This window comes from Aedes aegypti, chromosome 2 (genome assembly GCF_002204515.2).
Source record: "Aedes aegypti strain LVP_AGWG chromosome 2, AaegL5.0 Primary Assembly, whole genome shotgun sequence".
NCBI classification, from domain to species: Eukaryota; Metazoa; Arthropoda; class Insecta; order Diptera; family Culicidae; genus Aedes; species Aedes aegypti.
In genome coordinates, this window is record NC_035108.1 from 31,609,878 (window position 1) to 31,630,267 (window position 20,390).

Genomic DNA, 20,390 nt, shown 5'->3' on the forward strand with positions numbered 1-20,390 from the left:
GAGCGGGGGTGACCAAAAAATTCCACGTCATTTATGGACGGACCCTTTCGAATAAAATGAGGTTTGATAAAAAAATGGTACTGTACACCCCGCAAATTTATACTTCATGCAAACCATCGGGGTTCACTTTTCATGTGAATTTCTAGTCACCCTACAACCGTGCTTCTGGTCACCTCTTTGACTGTTTTGTGTAGATTAGCATTGAACCCTGTGTGTTCAGAATAAATGTGATCAAACAGGGGTACCCGGTATCTTGACTGAACTCCTACAAAAATTCAACACAAACCGACAGGATTGTATGTACTTAGCACCGGAAGCGTGAAACCCATTTTGAGTGTGATTTGATGTGAAATGATTCTATGTGAAATGATGTGCTTCTGATGAAAAAAAGAGAAAATCCATTAAATAACTGAGATGTGCAACTGTAATTCGGGATTTGAAAGGTTAAATAAAGCGAAAGAAAAAGTTAAGGCCCAATCGCAATTATAGCGGAACGGCAACGGAAAGCGGAACCGGTCCGCTAGGATGAACTATAACATGCTAGTCGACACAGTGTTGGTTCACTTTCATTCGTTGACAGCTCAGTCGAGATGATGTGATTCGTGCTGGCGAGCCGGTTCCGCATTCCGTTGCCGTTACGCTGTCATTGCGTTTGGGCCTTTAGGATCCAAAAGTAAACGCTTGCAGCAGTTGTAACATATTGTATGTGGGGGAGTTGGGGTTTCCGCGTAGGAAGGCTTGAAGATGAAAAGCTTTTTCCGCCGATTTATGTTCCCTGCAACCTTAATGGTTCCGGGAAGGTCACTACGAAGGATGGATGGATGCTTCGAGAGAAATAGAGCGAAAGGATATATTTACCGATTCGTATTCCGGGGACGCTGTGAACTATGCGGGCGTGAAAGGCGTGGCAGGCAGGCATGCAGGTGGTGTTTACGCAATTTTCGGGTTGTTGGGTTCGTTGGTTAGTATTTGACGTGGGAGGTTGTTACATTTGGTCGACAGCGGATGAAAAGAGGAAAGGAAAATGAGGTTTTTATTTACCAATGTTAGTTTGGGCTTAGAGTTTACACAATCTTTGCGTGCTTTTAGTAACGTTTGGATGATGATTTTTTGTTGTAATGGAATACACTTAATAAATACTAAGTTTCTTAAAATATTTAAATATATAATTTTCTTCAAATCTGTCGTCTTCAACTTGCATTCTTACTTTAACTTTTATGATTTTTTTTTTGATTTTTAGTCGAAATACAACAAATGATATCGATCGGAGACGAATCAGCCAATGGCTGAAAGTCTCGATAATAAAGATAATAATAATAATAATCAATGATAACATAATTGAGCATGTTAATAATTAACTAGAAAAAAAATTTTAATTGCTTAAACGAGGACAAAGTTACACCATTTCAAAGTTCAGCTTTTTCGGCTTTCGTTGATATTATTCTGAACAAAATTGTATATTGTATTAATTGAGCATCCCTACAAATGAACTTTTTGACGGAAAAAATATATTTCAGGGGATGCTCAATTTACATAATTCTCGTAAGAGGGGCAAAGCAAAGACAAATTAGAAGAAAAATAGGATCGCATATAAATTACAGACACTATAGATTTCATAATAGGCTTTTGAAGGCTGTGGACAAAAGAAATTTCTGATTGTAATCTCGGCCATGGGTAGGCCTTTTCATGTGATAGATCCGTCTATGCATTTGTTTACATCGGCGGAGGACCGGTGCAAACACGAGGTCGTCATTTCCATAGAAGAACTGACAAAGCGCTTCCCGATCAGGTGATTTGGAACGTCTTGTGAATAAGCCTATATTGTGACGTCTTTTGCTTGGTAAACTCTAAAATCGTGCTAAAACATACTAAAATATATTACTCAACCATATGTCCGCAAGCCTATTGAATCTATAGCGTATTTTATATTAATAGATTTTTTTCGAAATTGTTTTTTAATCTACTAGAACATCAGACTAATATGAAGCCCGAAGGGAATTCCCTGAAATTTTTATAACAGGATATTCCTAGCGGATATTTGCACAGTTTTCAAATTCAGCGTGGCATATTAAAAACCGCCTCTCCTCCCCATCACGATCCAGCTGTTTTGTGATTGTCATTTTTTTCGCGTTTTCCGGTGGCGAAAAAAGAGACTAGTCGCTTTATGAAATTCCCACGTGGGATTGACTCTGACGGTGGCCGGCTCCTGCCTGCACGACAGAGGATACTCGTTGGCGGCCACAAAGCACCGGGCGCATAAAATAGAGAAATTGTAGAGATGAAAATATTATCCCGCGGGGCTTATCGCGTCCAAATCTGCTCGCAGGATCCAGAAGCAGCGTTATGCTGGGGAACGTGGATTCCGGACGGGATACAATGGCTACGCTTTCGTTCGGGAGCAGGGATCCGGGCTTGGACCGCTTTTTCTGACGGCAGTAACTTATGGTTCGTGGGATTCACTCGATTGGACCGATGTTGGGACCGGTGCCCTTTACGTTAGAGCCAGATGAGCTCCGTCGAAACAACAACATTGTTCATGCTTCGGTTGGTTCAGCTTAGCTTAGTCTTATTTGGGGCATAAGTGTAACAAGGGACTTAATGGATCTTCCTCGATATCTCTAAAACTATGTCTTCGATAGACAGTTTGACATTGATTTTTGACTCTTTTGAATATTTTTATGTTCTCTCCGTATTGTTCCGTCGTTTTTGATAATTTGTAATTTCTTTGACTTTCTCAAATTTCTTGCATGAAAATCGGGTTGTTTAGTTAGAGATGAAAAAGTTATACGTTTTCATAGCTTGGTCGAAAGAGCACATTTGTCTAAGTTTAACACAATTATATTGTGGGGACGGACTCGATGTAGTGGTTAGAACACTCGCCTCTCACGCAGCCCTGTCGTCGTAAAATTTGACCTTCTTAGTCATTCCCTTTTGAGGAGGGCGTTGCTATAGCCCAGAGGGCGGTTGTACTCCAAGGCGTTAATGAGGGAGTCTCACACGAAAATTGCATCAAATTAATATATATTCCAAACACATGAAAACTAATATGCATTTGCACGTGTTTAGTTTGTGTTCAATGCTCATTCCAATTCAAATGTGAAACGGAGAAACACCTATAATTTAAAAAAAATATATGTATTATGTCGAACCCTTTAGATACATCGGAATATCTTCAAAACCAGGGAAAAATGATCAAAATTCACACAGTTTTTCAAAATGGAGAGTATTTGCTTCAACTCAATTTTTATTTCATTTCAACACGATGAGTATCATCATACTATGTAACTCATACTTTTGCTTAAAATTAAGACGGCCGCCAGATTTTTTACCCAAAATTTAATCGCATTTTACAGTTTACTCGAGGAAAGAACCAGCGATTTAATACTTTTTACTTTGTTGTACGAAATATGTTGTTTCCATAAATTTAGAAAATCGTTCATTTCAAACGGCTAATACCATTGCTCACCTAGTTTTTGAAGCTGTTCTTTCTTAGGGAAGTTTCAAATATGACTTCCATCATTTTTCGGGATTTCTAGACCCCCCACCCCCTCTTTCATGCCTTTTAATACCTAATAAAAGCACTGTCACACTTTCGTAGACCATCGCCCTCCCTCAAATGATGAATGTCATTTTTGGGTGACACCTTACCCGAGCAAAGGCGGATAACTGGATGATATCAAAATGATAGCTACCTTCATTATCACTGTTATCAATTTGATATTCTGTTATCAATGATAACCGAATGATAACAAAATTGGTTATAATTGTATCCGTGACAGACATTATTGATAACAGATTGATAACAAAATATGTTACCGCACTTCTTTCCAAAGTTGACTTTTCGCCATACAAAATTTTGTAAAATTATTTGAAGCATAAGTCTAATCCAAAACACTCACTTCCCAAAACTTGTCCGTGATTTATGACCATAAACTTCTTAAAAATATGATACTTTAAATTTAGTTATCAACTTGAACTCAAAGATAACATAATTTACTATTACTTTGTTATTTGACAAACAAATTTGAGTTCTCAATTTTGTTATGTTGACTGTTAATTCAGCCAAGATCATAACAAAATCAGTTATCAAATGATAATAACCAGGTAACAAGATTTACTATCATTTTGTTATTCAACTTTGCTCGGGTAGTTAGCTTTTTGATGGTGAAATTAAAAACGAATGGTGCACTAATGGTGATTTTTTTTTTCTGATAAAATTCAAGATGACCAAGTTTAAAATGACCAAAATTATTGCATATGAAAGCTACATACTTTCTCAGTTTGATTTGTGTTTTAGGATACGGGGATTTTTTCTTATTTTCGTACGGGTTTGGGCCGAAAGGTCTCAGATTTTCATGAAACTTTTTGCACAGGCAGGGCTCATCATTATATGAATAAAAAAAATTGAGAAAAATTCATGGTCGCCTATTTTCCCGGAAAACTCAGTTGTATTTTTTTTTTGTTTTCCCCTGACACTACTTACTTTGAAAAATCATAACTCAAGAACGAAGTATCATAGAAACAAAGTTTTTTTTTATGAAAATTAAAGCTAATTTTCTCAGGAATAAAAAAAATTAACTGGAAAAAGTTTTCCACAAAATTTTCCACCGTTGAGAAAATTCGTAAAGAAAAGCCGAAGAATGTTCCAAATCTATTTTTGAGAAGGTAATTTCATAAGCTTTCATCGCTGAAATTTTTGACAAGTACTTTATTTTTCATTTTTGAGATATGGCCAATTTTGTGGGAAAAAATTACAAATGAAACACGGCATTGGCTTAGAATGCTGAAAATGCGTAAATTCCTCTATATTATTTTATATAAAAATAGAATCGAAAAATTAAAATCACGAACAAATGCTCAAGGTTTTTTGAAGCAGGACATCTAGAAAGTTTGAACCTTATTTTTGGATTAAACAAGAGGTTCGAACTTCATGAAAACTATTGGCCCAAAACGAACAAGAATACGAACTGATTGTCTTTAGAACATATTAGGTACATTATTTTTTTCTGCTTAAAAATTTCATGTATCTCATCAAACTTCAAGAGTTACTTGAGATGATTTTGAGTTACTGAGACAATATTGAATTACTCCAGTGCGTTAATACAGCTCGGGTTAGTTTCAATTGTTGTCATAGAGGGCGTTAAGATGCAGCTGATCTAAAATATACTCCAAGGGATTTATACAGCTTGACAATGTTGATTCATACCATACAGAGCGTTGATATGCATATGATCTACATGGAATTAGGTCAATATACTTCAGAGCGTTGATAAAGTTTGAAATATTTAATTGATGCCCTACAGGGCGACGAAATGCAGCCGATCTACACTCCCGTGCATAAGTTTGGGTTCACCCCCTAAAAAACATGCAAAAGTGTTCTGGCCATATCTCTGTGATTACACGTTCAATTGAAACTCTCTAAGTCGCATTCGAAAGGCAAAGAGTTATTCTTACTTCGTATGTATTTTTCCAAAAATATTATTTGAACTTTGTATACTAAATTTGTACTTAAAGTTTTGACATTTTTCAAAAAACACACTGAAAAATCATATTTAATTTCCTCAGCATTGGATCGACCAAAATTTTATATCAAGGTGTCATTAGAATCTTAATCTTATATACTTTGAAGGCACTCAAGAAGTTTTGGCGGAAAAATCTGAAAAGTATTCAAAATCAATAAAACGGTCAGTCAAGTCATCGTGCAAAAGTTTGGGTTCACCCCTCAGTATGGTGTATCGTGCAAAAGTTTGGGTTCACCTGAACTTACTTAAATCTGTAAAATCTCAGACCAATCATGTACGCGCCATTATTTGCGCTCAAAAAAGCTTTAAACTATTAAAATCGGTTGAAAAATGGCCGAGATATTGACAAAAATGATGTACGTGCGGATCAGGTGAACCCAAACTTTTGCACGATGACTTGACTGACTGTTTCATTGATTTTGAATACTTTCCTGATTTGTCCGCCAAAATTTCGTGGGGTCTCTTCAAGGAATATAAGATTACGATTCTGGGCTGAGGAAATTAGATATGATTTTTTAGGGTGTTTTTTGAAAATTGTAACAACTTTAATTAAAAATTTAGTATACAAAATGTTTTTGGAAAAATACATACGAAGTGAGAATAACTCTTTGCCTTTCTAATGCGGCTTAAAGAGTTTCAATTGGACGTGTAATCACAGAGATATGAACAGAACACTTTTGGATGTTTTTGAGGGGGTGAACCCAAACTTTTGCACGGGAGTGTACATATAATAAAGTCAAATTACTCCAGAACGTTGACACTGCTTTGAATTTTCAGCTTATGTCCTCAGGTCTGACCTAAATGAGACATGATCAAACTTCATGATTTTAATGAAGCTTAACAATTTTGATTGATGCCATAAAGGTCACATAAATCCAGTGCCTTGATACAGCTTGAAATTTTCAAATGATACAGAGTGTTAAGATGTAAATGATCTACATAAGACAATGTCAGATTACTCTAATGTGTTTTAGAAGCATGTACAGTACTGGTCAGAATAAAGTACGCATTGACCGTTTTTCCATACAAAATGGTCAAGTTTGGAGATCTGAATCTCAGCTTTTAGTGGTCCGATTGATCTGAAATTTTCACCACAGCCTAGATATAACAAAGATTTCACTCAATTAAAATATCACTGCATTTGAAACACAATCTTTTAAATTATTGAAAATCTCTCAATTTGCAAAAAATTGCAAAATTTAATTTTGAAAATATTTTGAAAACAATCAGTTTTACCGAAAAATGATGTTCTACAAACTTGTGTGTCTTATCAAATTGTACATTTTTGCAGAAGGACATATTGCTCTAAATATTTTCATATAAAAATTATTTTTACTTTAAAATTTTGTCATTTTTGTCGAAATTTGAGATTTGCTATAACTTAAAAGTTCGTTAATGAAAAACTATGAATTTCTAGCCTAGCAAATTTGAGGTTACTTTCAAGCTGCGGTGACCAATAAGTCTTACATCAATATTTTTAAAAATAATGGAAAAGCTTATAGATGAGTACATTAAATCAAATATACCTAAAAATAAGCCATTAAGTAGAGCTCAATTCGCTTATCAGACTGGTGAGTCGACACTTTCAGCTCTACATTCGCTGGTTTCAAAAATTGAAAAAACTTTTGACACTAAGGAGATACTATTGGCTGCTTTTCTCGATGTAGAAGGCGCGTTTGACAACGCTAGTTTTACATCGATGAAAAACGCCATGAGAAATCGAGATTTCCCTGAAAAAATGATTGAGTGGATAGAAGAGATGCTATCTAGAAGGGAAATATCAGCATATCTAGGAGATTCAGTTGTAAAGGTAACAGCTGTTCAAGGCTGTCCGCAAGGGGGAGTTCTCTCTCCTCTTCTCTGGTCTCTGATTGTTGATGACCTACTTGTAAAGCTAAAGCTTCAAGGATTCGAAATAATTGGATTTGCAGATGATATTATTATTATAGTCCGCGGAAAATTCGATAAAACTGTTTCCGAGAGAATGCAAACAGCACTCAACTTAACCTTAGCATGGTGCAATAATGAAGGGTTAAGTATAAATCCTGATAAAACTACAATAGTACCGTTTACAAGAAAACGTAAAGTCTGCATTTCAGCTCTCAAAATAGGAGATACTAAACTATCCTTATCTCTTAGTGCCAAATTTGTAGGTGTTGTATTAGATTGTAAGCTTGTTTGGAATAAGCATATAGAACAACAGATAGAAAAAGCAAGAAATGCTTTCTGGGGCTGCAAAAGAACCTTTGGTAAAAAATGGGGTCTGAAACCGAAGATGATATGCTGGATCTATTCGGCCATTGTTAAACCCATTATTTCATACGCATCAATTTTTTGGTGGGAAAAAACCAAACAAGTCGCTACTCAAGCTAAGTTAAATAAACTACAAAGGCTTGCTACTATTTCAATTACTGGGGCAATACGAAACACACCTTCAAATGCGTTGAACGCAATGTTAAATCTTCTTCCACTTCATGACTATATACAAATGGATGCAGTTAAGAGTGCTATCAGAGTCCGAAGGTCCTTAGATAGCGCTGATAGTGAACTAAAAGGACATATGACTATATTGAAGCACTTCAAAATAAGTCCAGTGTACTTAGTGAACGAAGATTATATGTTGAAGCGTAACTTTTTTGATCATCGTTTTTGGGTTGCTGATGTAACTCGCCAGGATTGGGACACAGGAGGACCAACTTTCCGATCTGGATCATTAATTTTTTTCACTGATGGTTCAAAACAAGATAACATGGTAGGGTCAGGAGTGTTTGGCCCAGGAGTAAATGTATCTTATGCACTGGGAAGTTGGCCAACAGTTTTTCAGGCCGAAATTTATGCCATTCTTGAATGCGCTGACATTTGTCTTAAAAGGCGCTACCGGAATGCTAATATATGTATTTGTTCGGATAGCAAAGCAGCCTTGAACGCTTTGAAGTCTAGAACTTACACATCAAGACTTGTTTGGGAGTGTTCCAAGCTACTGCAGCAGTTGTCCTATCGTAATAAGGTTAATCTATATTGGGTTCCTGGCCATTGCGGAATAGAAGGAAATGAAAAAGCTGATCAGTTAGCAAAACAAGGTTCTTCCATGCAATTTATAGGGCCTCAACCGTTCTTCGGAATGGCCTCTTGTGCTCTGAAAATGCAATTAAAGAGCTGGATGAAGGCAAAAATTAAACTAAACTTTAAGAACGCAATGGACTCTCGTCAGTCCAAACGATTCATCGAACCAGACGCCTATCAAACGCTGAGGTTGTTAAACCTCAATAAACACGATCTAAGTACTTATACTGGCTTATTAACAGGCCACTGCCCCAGCAAACGTTACCTTAAAACTATAGGTAAATTGCCAGAAGACATGTGTCGTTTCTGTAAATTAGAAAGCGAAAGCACTGAACATTTGTTGTGCAAGTGTGTTGCACTATACCATAAGCGTTGTAGATATTTAGGTAAAGGCTTGCTAGAGCCTAATGAAATTCAGTACTATCATCCAAAACAGGTACTACATTTTATCCGAAACGTAGTACCTGATTGGGATGCACGCCAATAGCTGTGGAGATAGTTACTTCATGTAGAAACATATTTCTACAGTACGGCAAAAACAAAGAGGATAACACCACAATAGATCAACTTAATGGTCGCAGTGGTATCATGTCCCCACAGAGGAAAAAAAAAGCTGCGGTGAAAATTTCAGGTCAATCGGACAACTAGAAACCGAGATATAAGACTCCAAACTTGATCATTTTGTATGGAAAAACGGCCAATGCGTACTTTATTCTGTCCAGTACTGTATTTTACAATTGATATCCTTCAGGGCGTTAAGATGCACCTGATCTTCTTAAATTAAATTACTCCAGGGCGTCGATACAGCTTGGAATTTTTAATTGATTTAGGGCGTCAAGGCGCACTTTATCTACATAGGATAAGGTCAAATTTGTTGTATGTACCGATTAGAATTTGCAATTGATCTTAATCAGGGCGTTAAAATGCAGTTGATTCACATAACACAAGATAAAAAAAAATCAGTGTGTTGAAGCAGCATGAAAAATTTCGATTGATTTTCCAAAGGGGTTTTAAGATCCTTCAGATCTTGCAAAGATATAGGTGAGATAAAGTCAAATTACTCAAGGGCGTTGATATAGCTTACCAATTTTAATTGATGTTTAAATAAGCTCAAATTACTCCAACGCCCTGGAACACGTAGGTTTGGATTTATTTTCTACAGAGCGTTCAGATGCTATAGATCTCGCAAAGAGCTGTGTCGAATAGAGCCAGGGCGTTGAAAAAGATAGGAATTTACAATTAATGTCCTACAGAGCGTCAAGATGCACCAGATTTACATGGAATAAGTTCAAATTACTCCATGACGTTAATACAGCATGAAAATTTCGATTGATTTTCTACAGGGCGTTGAGATGTTCCAGATCTCGCAAAGATCTATGTGGAATAACGTCAAGCTTCTCCAGGGCGTCGACACAGATGGATCGGTATATTTCATACAGGGAGTTAAGATGCATCTGATCTACGTGAAACAATATCAAATTACTGCACGGCGTTGATAAAACTTGGAATTTTCAATTGTTGTCCTACAAAGCGTTGAGATGAACCTGATCTACATAGGGCAAAGTCAAAATACTCCAGGGCGTTTAAACAGCTCGGAAATTTAGATCGATTTTCTACAAGGCGTAAAGATGCTCCAGATCTCGCAAATTAGTCTAGGGTGTTGAAACAATTTGAAAATTTCAATCGATGTCCTACAGAGCGTCGAGATGCACCTGATATACATACATAATAAGGTCAAATAACTACAGGGCGTTGATACAGAGACATTTCAATTGATTTTCTACAGGGCATAAAGATGCTCCCGATTTCGAAAAGATCTGTGTATAATAACGTCAAACTATTCTAGGGCGTTGATACAGCTTGATCGATTGATGTCATACAGGGCGTTGAGCTGCACTTGATCTACATAGAACAAAATTAAAATACTCCATGGCGTTGATACAACTAGGAATTGATGGTTTCAGACCGTTAAGATGCACCTGATCTACATAGTTCAAACTATTCCAGGGCGTTAATATGCTTGTAATTATTTAATGATATCCTACAGGGCGTTAAAGGCCACTGATCTAATTGAGACAAGGTCAAATTACTCCAGGGCGTTGATACAGCTTGACAATTTCGATTGATGTTACACAGGGCGTTTAGTTGCACCTGATCTACATGCAACAAAGTTAAATTAATTCAGGTCGATGATACAGCTTGAATTCTCAACTGATGTCCCAAAGGGCGTTAATAAAAAGTCTGAGAAAAGCTTCTTAGTCGTCGACTAAGCGCGACTAAGCAGGACGACAGGGCTGCTCTCACGCCGAGGACCTGGGATCGAATCCCGTCCCCGACATAGTCACTTATGACGTAAAAAGTTATAGTGACGACTTCCTTAGGAAGGGAAGTAAAGCCGTTGGTTCCGAGATGAACTAGCCCAGGGCTAAAAATCTCATTAATAAAGTCAAACCAACCAACCAACAATTATATTGCGCTTCAATATCTTAATTTTGACATTATTAATGCTTAATGAATATTTCAATCTGTAGACTCAATGACATTTCAATTTTCGCAATGACAGCTCGTCCCGTAGTAAAATTTTCCGAGGGGTGATTCAAAAGCGATTTACATACCAACTGCAAACATTTGCGGGTCATTTGGTCGAATGTCATTGTCATTTCCATTGCGAATGCCGTAAGTAAATGAAATCAGTTAAGTAAAGTATGTATATTTCAAATGAATTCTAAAGCTACATTGCATCTTCTTCTTCTTGGCGTCTTACGTCCTCACTGGGACAGAGCCTGCTTCTCAGTTTAGTGTTCAATGAGTACTTCCACAGTTATTAACTGAGAGTTTTCTCTGCCAAAGTTGCCATTTTTCGCATTCGTATCTCGTGTGGCAAGTACTATGATACTCTATGCCCAGGGAAGTCAAGGATATTTACATTACGAAAAGATCCTGGACCGACCGGGAATCGAACCCAGACACCTTCAGCATGGCTTTGCTTTGTAGTCGTGGACTCTAACAACTCATCTAAGGAAGCCCCCCATAGTACAGCTTATTCTTAAAGAAAAACAACTCATCACTGATAAACAAAAAACTGGTTATTTTTTGACTCATACTGAAGAGCTAGTATGAGTTAAAAAATAACCAGTGCGGAAGGCGCAAAAATTGAAAGAATAAATTTTTATGAGAGAAGGCAAATTCTCGGATGAAAATGTTATCATTTATTACGCCAGTATTCACTTAAAAGGCAGAAGTCGGATAGAACATGTATGTTTTGAAAAAAAAAAAATCTTTTAAAGATCGTTTTATGAGCTTCATTGCCAATCATTATGAGAATAGTAAGTTTTGAAAGAACATCCTATGATCAAAAGAAGGAAAAATCTTGTATGAAAACAATCGTTATATCAATATAACTACCAAAAGCTGCCAATGACTCAAAGAAGATAAATTCCTAAATAAAATGTAAGCTAAAGTTTGCTAATAGTAATGCCTATGTCTATGTATTAAAAGGAGGAAAATTTTCTGATGAAATTATTGAAATTTAGCTTTAGCACACCGTTAGTAACCCAAACATAAACCAGCCATATGTTAAGAGTCTCAAAACGGTAGGCGGAATTCAGAGCTTATTCCTTAATTAAGAAGTCGATTTTATCTTTCACTTGGAGCTCTATGTAGTGCCAAACATGTCCGGAAAGATCATTAAAAACCTTCAAACTAAATAGTTAATTTTTCTGCTCAGTGAAATATGCACATCATTTTAAGTTCGTGATTCGGCTAAACGACCTTTTCGGCCAGATGGCATCCCGCAAATAGCGTTCGACCAAACGAGATTCGGTCAAATGTCCGGACATCAATCAGAATATATAAAAAAATGGATACCTACTCCTAAACAAACCAATTTTACAGATAGAACATTTTTGTCTGATTTCACCCCTAAAATGTTAAGTTTTCCATGGAATGAGCTTAAATAGGGTTGTAAAGTGATGAAAAAATTACACTTTTTTAGATTTCTCGAAAGAGCACAATGCCACTTCCATTCACATATTGACAGCTCATCCCGAAGTAAAATTTGACGAGGGGTGATTCAAAAGTGATTCACTTCAAATACATTTTAGAAATAATTTCAGGTGGTTCCAGATTATTGGTAGATTCAGAACATATAAAAAACTGACTTTAACCCTATCCATAACAACCCAATAAAAGGTTACCTACTAGCCCAATCAGTCAGGGGCCCAGATAGCCGTAGCGGTAAACGCGCAGCTATTCAGCATGACCATGCTGAGGGTCGTGGGTTCGAATCCCACTTGTCGAGGATCTTTTCGTAAAGGAAATTTTCTCGATTCCCAGGGCATAGAGTATCATCGTACCTGCCACACGATATACACATGCAAAAATGGTCAATCGGCAAAGAAAGCTCTCAGTTAATAACTGTGGAAGTGCTCATAAGAACACTAATCTGAGAAGCAGGCTGGGACGTAACGCCAGAAAGAAAAAGAAGAACTAGCCCAATCAATTGTTTCCATTTTTAGGTTTATTATTGTAAATTGATCACAAAATCCAAATTTACAATAACTTTTAAATCCTGGAACTATTTAAATACAGTCAACTCTGCCTTACACGACACTTCGTTTCTCAATATCGAGTTAGCGAACCATAGTGAAAGTTGGTTTTAATGGCTAACTCGTTGGTAGTTGGATTGTAGTTGAACTGCTTATGTGTTCTGTAACTCGATACCTTCCTAACTTGATGATCCTTTCAATATCGAATTATGGAGAGTTGACTGTACAACATTGAAAATTTAAAAAAAATGGGATCAATGTTGTGTTTATCTTTACTATCGTTCCGTTGAAGTGGATGAATATATCGACAGAAAAATTACATACAAATTTTAGACATTCGGATGCTGTTAAAAATTTTTATATTTTTACACTAGTAAGAGATATTCGCATTTGAAGTAGACGTGTTTTTTGTAAGAAAAACGTCAATATTCCTGAAAGAAAAGAGAAAGCGAGTTTCTTCTATGCTCTGCAAAAACGCCTTTTCAAAGCGTCTTAAAGTGGTTCATAAGTTACTTTAATAAAATTTAAAACTGTAATCGCTGGATACAGAAAAGTAGTTTTCCATCACTATTATTGGACACACACTACCACTGTATGAACCACTCTATTTGCTTAAATTTTCCTCCGGACATTATTTCGTAGATCTATTTAGGAGTCCATTGAGTGATTATTTTACGAGCTACCAATTCGGACTTGGAAATTCCTCCAAAAACTTCATTAAAAGTCCAAGTCAAACTTCAAGAATTCATACTAGATTTTTTAGTGATAGCCCCAAAACATACTGTAAAGATTTTGTTAGGAACTATTTCAGAAATGTCTCTAGAAACTCCAAAGTTAGGATTATATCCAGTGATTCTTTGACATTCAGAAGTTACTCCAGAGTTTTCTCTTATGATTCCTTCAGGAACTCTTCCGTAAATTAATTAAGAAAAATTCACATAATTTACTAGGAATCCTTTCAGAGAATTATCAAGGATTTCCTTCGGACATTATTGGAGATATTTCCGAAACAAAAAACTGTGGAGAAAATCATAAACACAACTCTGATGAATTTTTTTTATGGAAATACTGAACAAATTCATGGATTCTTGAGGAAGTCAAAGAGAATTTTTCAGATGAACTGTTTGAACAATTATTGGAAAAATAATCAATCTAATCCCTAAATAATATTCAAGAATGCCTTAAAAATATTGGGCAGAATTCTTAACGATATTTGCTTCGCTAGTGTGGAATCTTATATAAACATTACTGGAGAAAAGTTAGGAAAAACTGCACGAATAATCCCCTGTTCGGAATGTCGGGTAAACTCCCACCGAGATATATAAAGGATCTTTTTTGAGAGTTCTGGAATAATCTCCGGGGAAATTCCTTAGAGAAGCTGTTGAAATATTCTTGAAAAGATTCATGTGCATGTGAAGATGGTTGGAAAAAAACGCTAGAAAAATAAACATAGGGTCTGCTGGAGGAATTCTTTTAGCACTGTCTGAATCCGTAGTATCTTTGAAAACGGAACTAATCTTTTGAGAATTTTCTTGTATGTAAAGCGAATAACTAATGAAAATGGCCGATTTTAATATTTAAACAATATTTTTTGCATTTAACTCGATATAATTCGAAAATGGCTACTTCTAGAGAAATTATTCATACAATCATCATGGCTTAGAATCATTTCACGATCATCGTATTTTGACAAAAAATCAAATTGTTCTTAGAAAAACTTTTTTATTAAAAATTTCTCCATCATGAAACATTGTCCCAAACATCTTTTTACTATCAAGATTCTATGGTAAAAATTTAAAAAAAATTAAAAATGGAATTTTTGTGTAATTTGAAATTTAAGTTTTATTTTTTATTTTTCTATGAAAATAAATAAAATATTTTTTCAGTGTATATTTTTTTTCTTATAATCTAAAAGGTTCACTACAACTTCTTCATAGAACATTTTTCTCTAAAATCATTAGTTTCGGAGTTGGAATTTTTCGAATAAGTTGTATGCAAAAATTTATAGGCCATCTTCAAAATTTACACTTGAGTCATAATGATAAATTTTTCTATGGAAAACACTTATTCTACCATACCAAAAACTTGTGCAAAATTTAATCCAAATCGAAGATGGTCGAGTTCTGTGACTGACCGATTTGACATGAAATGCTTGATTAACAAAAAATATAATCTGTAATATTTTTTTATCTAATTTAGCGAAGTTATTAGCGAATCGCTCATGTTAGATAGGCCCTATTGACGTAACAGCACAGATCAAGCGTGTGCTAGAATAAGGGCGTAAGCCGCTTGATCAATTTCTCTTCCTCGATCCTCTCTTCTGTGAATGAATGTGACAAGATGCAAGTTGGTTAGCATTTTTTCACCTTAGAACGCAAGATTGCATCGATGCCAAGTGGTCTGAGGTGTAAAAATTCTAACCAATTTGTATCTTGGGGGCCACCCATTAATTACGTAAGGGTTAATGGGGGAGGAGGACCGCCCATTGTCACCTTTATTCACAGAAGAAAGGATCGATGAAGAGAAATCGATCATGCGACTAACGCCCTTATTCTAGCACGCGCTTGATATATAAAAATAAATTACGGCAATTATATAGATCCTTACAAAGGTACTAAATAAAATCTTAGAGAAAAGTAACAAAGTTTACTGAAAGAAATCCTTGAACAAATCACTAGGAGAATTTCTCAAAATTTTCTTAGAGCAATAGTCGGAATAGTCGGAATAGTCGTGTTAGAGTCTCTAGAATTTTGCACTAGGATTCACTGCAACTGTAAAATAAGAGATTTTGGAAACCATTTTGGTTAAAAAGAGACTTATGAGACCTTCAATTAAAAATCGACTGTTTAAAAACTCGCATTAAAATAGTGACAAAGTCTGTAAAATGAGACCTGCGCAGATGTTATCTGTTATTCTTAAGTTGATTTTCCATCTAGTTAAACATTTGAAGGCTATATGTTTTGTTTAAAAAAAAGTGAAGGCTTGTAAGAAGTGCTTTTAGATAGGAAATCGTAAAATTTATGAAAATTTAAAAAATTAGAAAAAATTTTACTGTTAAAAACATTTCAAACCATTTCTTTTAATACAGTATCACTGTTGGATACTTCCGAATTTCTCAAATCTATAGCCATCCCCCATCCTCACTACGCCGCCGAGTGGCATCGGGAACGATCCCGGGGATGATAATGAAGAGACGTTTTAAATTATAAATATTGGATTATTATTCCGGAAAAATGAAACATAAATTTCAATGACAGCGTTTGTGTCATAAATTTTTTGCCGAATCGCCACCTATAGGTATACAGCTAGCTTACTGCTATTTTTTGGCGTTCGTTTTTTTTTTCTCACAACCCAAAATGGGAAGGTGGTGGTATTGGGGAGCGAGAATGTCCCGCAAAAGTGGTCCAATTGTATCTTTTTCGGGCAATTGGGGAAATGGGGAAATTTGACTGCCCGGGGTCCGTCTAGAGGGGATGAGGGGTGAACGGATAAAATTTTGAGAGGGAATAAATTGTATTTCATTCTTGCTGGCTGAAGTACGTAGTTGGGGTGGAAGAAAAAGAGGCTGGGTGTGTTTCATTGCACGAGGCTATACGCGGTTCTGACCGACCAGGACCAAAGTGTGCAGCAGGAGCAGACTTCGAAAGTGGGGTGAAAGTGAGAATAATAAAAGATTTATTTGCGATAGTAAACTTACGGAGGGTCCTTCGATTGGTTGGGGGATGTTGTTGATCAGATTGGAGGCCTGCAGGTCAGGCCGGTGGGGCGGTGGAATCACGGTGGTCGTTGGGGGCGCTGGCGTCGCTATCGGGACCAGAGTGCCGAGCTGCAAAATGACGAGAGTGGAGGAAAAATTGTGGATTTAATATCGGTAATATTGATTTTCTATCCGAAAGAGAGATGAGGTAATTTGGACAGTTTGAAACAATATGCGGAAAGTGCTAAAAATGTATTTATGGTGAATCAGATAAAAGGAAATTGCACTTATTTTGATCGATCATTGAATATAATCTTCATGGATACGTTAAAAATACAGCTAGCGTTTCATTACTTGCATTTATTACCTTCAAATTGTGAACTACTTTAATTTTGATAGTTTTGGATGATACGAAGAGAAATGCTTGAAACTTAGAAAATTGTATAACTTTCTCTTTGACAGAATTGAAGAACTCATTGATTTTTCAAATCACTAGATCAATTTGCTAAGCAATTCCAACAGCAAATTTTGGTCAAATTCGTAAAAAATCTTAGTTGCAATATATGGTGGCAGTTGAAATAGCATTTTTGACGGAAAGCTTGATACAATTTGAGAAAAATAGTTTCCAGACAAACTCTTGAAAATATAAAACCCTTCAGAGAAGAATAGAGATTTCCGGAATTTTAAAGGAATTTACGGTATCTCTGCTGGATTGTCTTGATGAATTTATTGTTTTTAGGAAAGTTTGTAACTTTCACATCATCACTAATTGTAGATCGCGTGAGCATCAGTATAGCTCCCACTGTCTACCGTTCAAAATGAAAGTATAGGTCATCTTACCATGTATCAACCACTACACTACACAACAGAACATTATACCCCTTCATCTTGATCCAGTGTCGCATACCAAAATAGACCGCAATACGATCACGCTAAGAGATGAGAGTTATCATCTATATAGCTACCTAAAGCCGAGAGCGCAATAGATGGGGAGCGAGGCCTGATCTCCATCATGAGGAGAAGACCAGATTACACCAAGGTTATATCCATAATATGGTATCGGAAACCCTAGCCAAAACTATTCTCTCATAATCTCTCTCATTACAACTTATCGCCACCCATGTACTAGATCGCCATGAACACTACCTAAGGGTACATCTCCAAACTGAAGCGAAAGTTGAGTCAGTCGTCGGTTAATCGCTAAGCAGGCAAGTCTAGCTAGCCAAAGCCAATTTACGATATTAAAAGCCAGGCCGGCAAGAACACTTAAGTGGAGTGCATGTGAATGTATAGGAAATCTCAGTTGGTAAAGTGTTTGGTGAAATTGGATGTTTGATTTGGTGAGCAGAAAATTATTTCATCCTACAGCTAAGTCTACCTAGTTCACATGCAGGCGCTGTAGCACCATGATGGAGTAGTGAACTGGAAATTATTGGAGATCGGTAAGAGCTGTGAACGAAGTTTAGAACTAATCCCAAGATTCACCCAGGAGTAATTGAATAATTGCCAAAGTGTGCCCCCAATATGCCTCTCCATTTAGGCTTTCCTCTTCTACCCTAAAATCAATGGCGTGGTAAAGTGCGCCGCTGTACCGCTATGGCTGATGGTGAGGACTGCTGCGGAGTGATCGGCCTGAAGCCGGTGTCCCCCTTCTGTCCGGACAGATCCTCGCTTTCCTGTCGCCGTGGGATACACTTGGACACTGACGCCACACAACACTAGGTTTAAGGTTTAATCTAGTACGTAAGTCGTCAAAATAGAGTAAGTACAAAGTAAAACCCATTTACTCATTCTTTCATGTAAAATTTGTACTTTTTTCTTGTAACGGAATGACTCGATTAGTTTACTTCATGGTGGTTCCACGTTCGAACCTTTTTAGAAGAAATTGGTAGGTGAGTCGAAGGTCACTACTTCCTCTTAGTGAATTGAATTGAATTACTTTTTATTGAAGGGATTTTCTGCCGTAGGCAGGTTCATCCCCAGTCAGGTTAAAAAAATCAGGACAAGCCTGAAGGGCCAGCCTGAGAAAAACAACAAAAATATTGTAACTAGTCTAGGGACACATAGTTATTACATCGAGTGAGATTTATATAAAACTAATTGACAAAAAGCTACAAATTAACACAACATAAAGCTGGCGGTACAATAAGGAGCCACTTCTTATGTGCCTAACATTCAAAGCGAACAAATGGACGGACAAGTTTAAAACTATTGCAGAACATGCTTATGATGGCATGTTCTGCAATAGTTTTAAACTTCCTCTTAGTATCATTTTGTCTCCGTCTCATGCAACCTTTCTTTGGGAATGTGACAAGTTTCTAGATCAATTTATGGAATAGCCAGGATTTTCACTAGAAAGTTTGAACGACTTCAATAGTAATTTCAAATATTTTAAGCAAACACGAACCATAATATGGTGTCAATTCTTTGTATTATCACATATTTTTTTGAAAAAAACTTGACGCTATCAGTAGCGGGCCGTGTGGCTGTGCGGTTAATGTCGTCAGGCATTGAAGCGCATTGTGTCATGGGGTGTGGGTTCGATTTCCGCTTCAATAATTTGAAACTTTTCGTTAGGAATTTCTCTCGGCTGTACCACTGGAGCACGCTTGTCCGTTGTCTAGTGTTAAGTTACAGTTTGTGCAGCTAAATGGCTTAAAGACAATGTCCGTTTTTTTCTTTTCAATGTTTTTCAACCATGCAACTATTTTTTGAAAACTGAGTTTATCGACTGGGTAATGATTGCAGTGAACCATTAGGATATTAGGAGTGTTTGTGGTATGTGACGCTGGGTTATAGAGGGAATTTAAGAAATCACAAGTGACCTTAAAGCTTCTCCCGTTAAAACGGTGAATGCTTTCCCGAGGAGAAACAAATAATCCGTAATAATCTGTGCACACCTTAGTTTGGTATTCAGTAGAACTTTTCTTCTGCTTGGGTTTCTAGACATTCTTCTTAAAGGTACAATAGAAAGAATTATTTCTTCTAGATCTAGAAATTATCCGAATACTGCCTCTGTATTTCTTCTGGAAAATCCTATAAATATGATAATAAATCTTCGAGCTGTTTAGTAGAATACCTATAAGTAGATGAAAAAACCGAATTTAGTACTATACCATTTAATTCCACTAGAGTTTGCATCCTTTGACAGATACGTGTATTTCGACCTCAACTGTAAGGCCGTCTTCAGTGTCGTGTACTAGACTAAAGTCGACTCTAGTACACGACACTGAAGACGGCCTTACAGTTGAGGTCGAAATACACGTATCTGTCAAAGGATACAAACTCTAGTGGAATTAAATGGTATAGTACTAAATTCTGTTTTTTCATCTACCTATAAATATATTTGAAAATGTATTTATGGAATTTTCCCTTGAATTCTTCCGAAGGATCCATTACAGTCTATTTTGAAGCCTCCATTAAAAAATATAATCAAATGTTCTTCATCCAAGAATTTCACTAGTTTTCCATTAATTTCACTAATTAATTCTGAAACTAATTGTAGATATTGTAGATTTCAACTCGAATTTTTTGACGAATTTCATCAAAAATTATTTAAAC

General features: G+C 36.4%; 1 protein-coding gene across 16 annotated transcripts in view; it reads right to left on the bottom strand.

Moving 5' to 3' along the window:
• Positions 1–20,390, bottom strand: part of LOC5574086 (collagen alpha-1(XVIII) chain) — a 980,207-nt gene that overhangs the window by 23,432 nt on the left and 936,385 nt on the right. For 12 of the 16 annotated variants that reach the window (XM_021840445.1, XM_021840446.1, XM_021840452.1 and 9 more), the window contains 2 exons: positions 16,830–16,958; positions 859–885 (listed from right to left, as the gene is read on the bottom strand). In XM_021840445.1, the coding sequence (XP_021696137.1) occupies positions 859–885; positions 16,830–16,958 (156 nt within the window). Of the gene's footprint in view, positions 1–858; positions 886–15,687; positions 16,771–16,829; positions 16,959–20,390 lie in introns of those variants that run through there. The other 4 variants (XM_021840450.1, XM_021840451.1, XM_021840456.1 and 1 more) reach the window with 2 other exon arrangements.